This window comes from Etheostoma spectabile, chromosome 8 (assembly GCF_008692095.1).
Source record: "Etheostoma spectabile isolate EspeVRDwgs_2016 chromosome 8, UIUC_Espe_1.0, whole genome shotgun sequence".
Classification (NCBI taxonomy): Eukaryota; Metazoa; Chordata; class Actinopteri; order Perciformes; family Percidae; genus Etheostoma; species Etheostoma spectabile.
In genome coordinates this window covers 30,730,831-30,736,722 of record NC_045740.1, presented here as the reverse complement: position 1 = coordinate 30,736,722, position 5,892 = coordinate 30,730,831, and the positions used below count along the sequence as shown (strand labels likewise).

Genomic DNA, 5,892 nt, shown 5'->3' with positions numbered 1-5,892 from the left:
TTTGTTTTTTTAAACTACAGGTAAAGTAAGAAAACTCAAGTTCATAATTTTAAATCTCTAGTTTGCGTTTAGCACCGACTTCATGGAAGGCCATGTGGAATCTGTTGTAGAGCTTTTTTGAATTTGCAATTCTGTCCCTGATTCTGTTAATAAAGAAACTACTGGTTGCTGACATCAGAGCTGTTTTGCTCACCAGACAAATGACGATTTGATTGCTGGTATACACTGCGTCCCTAAAACGGGACGAGACAGAAGTATTTGTATCATACATCTCATAAACACACAGCCTCCACCTCCAGTCACAGCGGAGGACGGCTGACCGTAAGCAGCCCACCACTGTCATGACCATACACGGCAGCCCTGGAAACGCTTGGCTCGATTACATCACAACTTACAGCTAACGCAACTCTCTCCAACAAAGTCTCCTTACCTTACCCGAAAGACCAGCAGTTTCCATGGGAACAGGACAGAACAAGAGAAGGAGAAAAATAGACAGAGAGGGAGAGAGATGGAAAGACAGAGGAGGGGATGGATGTTGGGGGTGTAGAGAGAAGAGAGCTTCCAGAGACAGGGAAGGGAGAAACATGTCTATTGTTCTGTTTGTCTCACAGAGAGTAATATAGCTTAGATGGAGGCGAGACGGGGAGGGTGGAGAGAGGTGAAAGAGACAGACATCTGTGACGCCATCCGAAGGTTTGTGGACTGCTGTTTGGATTTTCCATTTTGACCGTCGCCATCTTGGTATTTTGGAGCCAGACGTGACCATATATGGACAAAAAGGAGGAGCTGGGGAGGATGAGAGCCAATCTGTTTCCAGGGTTCCAATGGCGCCACACTAAGCTAAACGCTAAATTGTATCCCACCTGACGTGAGTCAACCAGCGGAGTTTTGATGGAAACTGACGATCAAGGCCATACACTCGTTGTGAAAAGACTTCTTCTTGGAGCCAGTGGAGTCGCCCCCTGCTGGACGTTACAGAGAATCAGCATTGGCTTCACTTATCAGCCACAGCTTGAAGACATGTGGCCTGAGCTTTGGGTCTGCGCTATCCAGCGTCACCAGGGGTTAAATTAGGATGTTTGCTCCGAAGCGAGTCCCTGAATGCCCATCAGCCCCCCAGAGGCCGTCTCTCCAGAGAACACAGTGGGCCTGACAGGGATCAGTAAACAGCACGGTGAACCTAACTCAGTGTGAACAACAACCACACTGCAGCTTCACACACACGTCATGTTGTTCCCTCGCCAGTCATCGTTAAAGAGGAGCAGCGCTTCAACTGGGCTCCAACTAGATATCAATGAATCTGTGACTTTTATTAGCCATTCAGTGATAAATCATGTAATCTAAAGATGTTCTTTAGATTACCCAGAATCCAAGGAGTAGTCAAAACCACTTAAAGGAATAGTGCAACATTTTCTCCCATTGAATGATGCTTTAGAAGCAACTTTCCCCCTTTAGCCTTTAGCTTAGTGCTGATCCATAGCAACCGTAAACACCACCAGTTCCAGCTGTTTGCTGCTTCCTGTTTGCTGCTGGAAGGAGCGCACCCATTGGTTGTTGATGTTGATAATGGTCACATGATGTAACTTCACTACCAAGACAATCACTCTGATATTGGAAATTAGTCTGCGCCGGTGGAACCGCTTGGGAAGTCTTTTGGTGTAAGGGCTTCTCGCTGAGAGTTAGATGAGAAGATCACTGCCACGCTCATGTCTGTACGCCAAAGATGTCGCTGGAGCCAGCAGCCAATGAATAATAAATGATATTCAGTAAAGATACACACGGGGGTCCTCCATATTTGCATATGCTTTTCATAGCCTATTGTTTCATTTAATTGCATACAGCACAAAGACCGAGAGCAGAGGAAACAGCTCCTCTGAAGCTGACTAATTAACACGTGATGCGTTGTGTGTGTAATCGGTACAAAAGTCGAGATATAACATGTTAATCAGTGAGCTTTAGAGGTGATGGTAGGTTGTTTTAAGAACTGCACCCCCCCCCCATGTAACATCTTAGCAAACATCTGACATAATGCACAATGTGCACATGGTATCAAATTCCATTTATGACAGTGTGGCATGCCTTCTGCTGCTCTATGCATTTTATCTGACTGCTATGTGTCATACAATATTACACACACACACACCCACACACACACACACACACAGACATATATATATATATATATATATATATATATATGTACATATACACACCAAGTTGCTGAAAACAAATATGACCTTTGTGTTAGGTGAAAGAAAATATGAGCAGAAAATTGCACTTTAAAATGTAATTCTTTCTTTAGTATACATAATGTATAATTATTTCCTTTCATTTGTTTTAGGTTCAACAAGCAATTTGTTACAGAAATTCAGAACTGAGTACACTTTAATAACTGATATAACTCGATATTCAACGTTATCGCACATTTCCCTCATATCGTGCAGCCCCACTTCCTAACATCTTAAAAATGAATGTCATATTAGGAAATAAAACATTAACAGAGTGCTACTGTATGTACACTTAACACTTAAAAAAAAAGATTAAACAACTATCACAAATGTTAAAATTTGTTTTCTGTAGTTCAACAGATCACATGTGGATGGTTCACCACCTTGGCTATTTACAATTTATTATGGTTAACCCTGTAATATGATATAAAACAAAGAATTCCGCATCTCCAGACAATGGTTGGCATTTTTACTTAATCAGTGACTCAAATGATCATTTTATTATCAAAAGAAATACATTTGATTTCAATCAACTAATTCCAGCAATAATTTCAGCCAGAGAAGGCATATTAATAATGAAGGCATTTTCTGATGCACAAGTTTGTGCTTCTTCCCTTTTTGGGGTTATTAAAGGGGATTCTGGGAAATGCAGGACATCTCTAACTTTGTAGAAAGAGACAAAAAGGAAAAGTGGGTAAAGCAACACCTCATCAGAAAATAAACAGAGTGAGTATGTTTACATGCACACCCATATTCCACAATTATTCCGAATATGACGATTTGATCCAGGTCATGTAAACAGCATATCGAGAATTGTTGAGTATTGAGAATAAGGCATTTTCCAATTAAGATTGTGGGATATTCTGGTATTGTTTAGGTTTTAGAGGCATTCTTTAATATATATCTCAATCAATAGTTTACTGCTCATGGTCAGCTCTTTGCGTTGCCATGGTTACTGTACACAAACCAACCAGCCGACAGCGTGCAAGGCTGCAGACCCGAAGAAGGAGAAACACAGCTGCTGGTTTTTTAATATGCCGCACATCGCTACGGCGACCTTTACAAGACGCTGGTCGACAGAATGAAAGAGGGTTTAGGGTCCAACACGGTCCAACACGGTCCAACACGGTCCAACACGGTCCAACACGTCCTCCACCGCTGGTAAACTTTAAAAATATTGTATTTTGCACAGCTAACGTTACATGTAAACTGTAATATTAGTAGAATATTCACCTTAATTTGCCATGTAAACAACTACCTGTCCCTGCTCCACCCGCTTCCCAAGGCAGACGTTTATCTTCGCTGTGCCATGACGACATTTAGGAGCTGTCCATAGCAACAGTTGCCGTGTTCACCGACTGCCACAGCAACCGCAGGAGCCCTCGCTGCATGTTATTGGTCAGTCCATCACAATTATGTTATATATGGTGCTAGTATGCAGCCGCACAAGGAGTCTTTGGACTGACTGCAGGGACTGTTTGATTTAAGGGTCCAAAAAGGGAACATATCAATAAGATACTCTCTACCAGACTGACTGTCTTCTTCTGTGGTGAAAGTCAGCCAGGAAGGCAACATTTGCAAAGGTGAAGTGTTTGTGTGTGTGTGTGTGTGTGTGTGTGTGTGTGTGTGTGTGTGTGTGTGTAACAGCGTGCACACATGGCCTCGCGCATGTCTAGAAAAACAGCAGTGATAGGTGGCTATGTGGTTGTCACGGTAACAAAAACCCATCTCCGAACCTGGCTCGCAGTCATCTCATTCTGCCCCTGTATGTATGCAGAACGTGTACGTGTGTGTCCTCATATGCCTCCTCTGTGAGGGCACTGCGCTGAGTTACAGGGAGGAATTGTGTGTGTGTGTTTGTGTGTGTGTAGAGAGTAGTAGAGAGAGGATAGCGGAGGAGAGAGAGAGAGAGAGAGAGAGAGAGAGAGAGAAAGCAAGAGAGAGGAAACAGAAATAAATTGCAGTGCTGACCTACATTCTCGCATCCCACAACCAGTTCAGCGGCACAGATGTTCCCCCTAATCCCTGTGTTGGCCGTGAAATCCAGCCACAACACCCGACCGCACGGACAGCAGGGGCTTTAATTGTTCCTGTGTGTCCCACGTACGTTGTGCATCAGCGACGTATTTATTTGCCTGTGTGTGTGCTGCTGCGGTGTACGCGTGGGAGGAACTGCGCTCATTTATTTCTATGCCTAAAGAAGCACTTAAGTTTAGCAGTCATTACAGTTAAGTTTAGCCGAGAACAGGTGAAGAATCGGGTCAGAGCAGCGTGAGACGTTGCAGTTAACATCAGGTGAGTCCAACTACTTTAGATAAGAAAAAAGACTGTGGTTTTGGTTAAAACACTGTGTTTTAGGTCCGATCATCCACCCCGACCTTCTCCCTACTCAGATCTTCACGCTCTTATACAGACACTGTCAATCTGATGCACACAGTGATGAATACGTGGACTACATACACATTACAGTGGTTCCTGAGAACAGCCTGATACGCAGTGGGTCCCAAACTTTTTCACATCGAAGAGCCCTAAACTGACTCAAAATAGGCCCCGGAGCCCCATTTGATAAAATTTTCCTTACCAGGGTCCCCCATCTGACAACATTTTGCTTTTAGATGTTTTATTACAGAACGAGTATAAAACACATGTCATTGTGTTACTTATGGATGGAATTATAGTGAAAATAAATGATTTCCCTTTGTGCTAGGGACCCCCTCAAGGACTCCAGGGGGTCCCCGTCACCCTACTTTGGGAACTACTGTGATAGAGAAGGAATATGTACACATTAATAATCAATCATTTGTATCTGGTAGGAAGGCTCCAAATCCTGAATGTGATGATGCCAGCGCAGGGCGAGCAGCAGCAGCAGCAGGAGTTATTTCAGGCCGCGGACCTCTAATCATCTGGGAGATGTTTTTCTTTATGCTGCTCACCGCACGGCTGCATCTTTACAAGTAGGACACACAGACAAGTTCTGGAGATATCTGTCGGAACAATCTATCTACCAAGTAGATCCAATTTACCAATGTAATAGCTACATGGATTCAGACCGTTACTGAATGGTTTTCTGAATTTTTAGCACCACAAAAAATTCTAAAGCTGGGGGACTAAAGCTGTTAATCTCTCTTCAAAGCCACCAGACTCCATTGACAGAAACAGTATTTTTACCTGGTAGAAGACGGGGGTTGCTGGTCTACCACTGCCTCTGTCAGTCAGTTAGTCCGTTTGTGTTATTGTGTGCCTTTCTGGAGTGTTAAGCAACAGTCTGTGCTAACTGCTTGTGTAGTCTGTAACGTACATTGGACCTGCCTCCGTATGTGCAGGCTAGCAGCCCAGCAGGGCCTATTTAATAATAATAATAATAATGTTAATAATAATAATGTTATTTAAAGGCGCTTTTCTCGGCACTCAAGGACGCCGTACAGGGTAAACATTAATTAAAAACAGCATCAAAATATTATTGAATGAATCAATGTTTCTAAGTTGGGGGGGTAATGAGTTCCAGAGACGAGGAGCAGAGCGGCTAAATGCTCTGCCCCCCCCCCCCATGGTGGTGAGACGGGCGGAGGGGACAGAGAGGTGTATGGAGGAAGAGGATCCGAGGGAACGGGAGGGAGTGGGACGCTGGAGAAAATCAGACAAATATGGGGGGGGGGGGGGGGGG

At 43.8% G+C, this 5,892-nt stretch overlaps 2 protein-coding genes across 3 annotated transcripts in view; both read right to left on the bottom strand.

Annotated features, from left to right (window-relative positions):
• Nucleotides 1-5,892, bottom strand: part of LOC116693419 (probable D-lactate dehydrogenase, mitochondrial) — a 34,381-nt gene that overhangs the window by 1,495 nt on the left and 26,994 nt on the right. The window contains exon 12 of the mRNA XM_032522391.1: nt 3,520-3,525. Coding sequence (XP_032378282.1) covers nt 3,522-3,525 — 4 coding nt within the window. The 3' untranslated portion in view covers nt 3,520-3,521. The remainder of the gene's footprint in view (nt 1-3,519; nt 3,526-5,892) is intronic.
• Nucleotides 1-5,892, bottom strand: part of LOC116693465 (E3 ubiquitin-protein ligase znrf1) — a 56,679-nt gene that overhangs the window by 37,664 nt on the left and 13,123 nt on the right. The window lies entirely within an intron of this gene.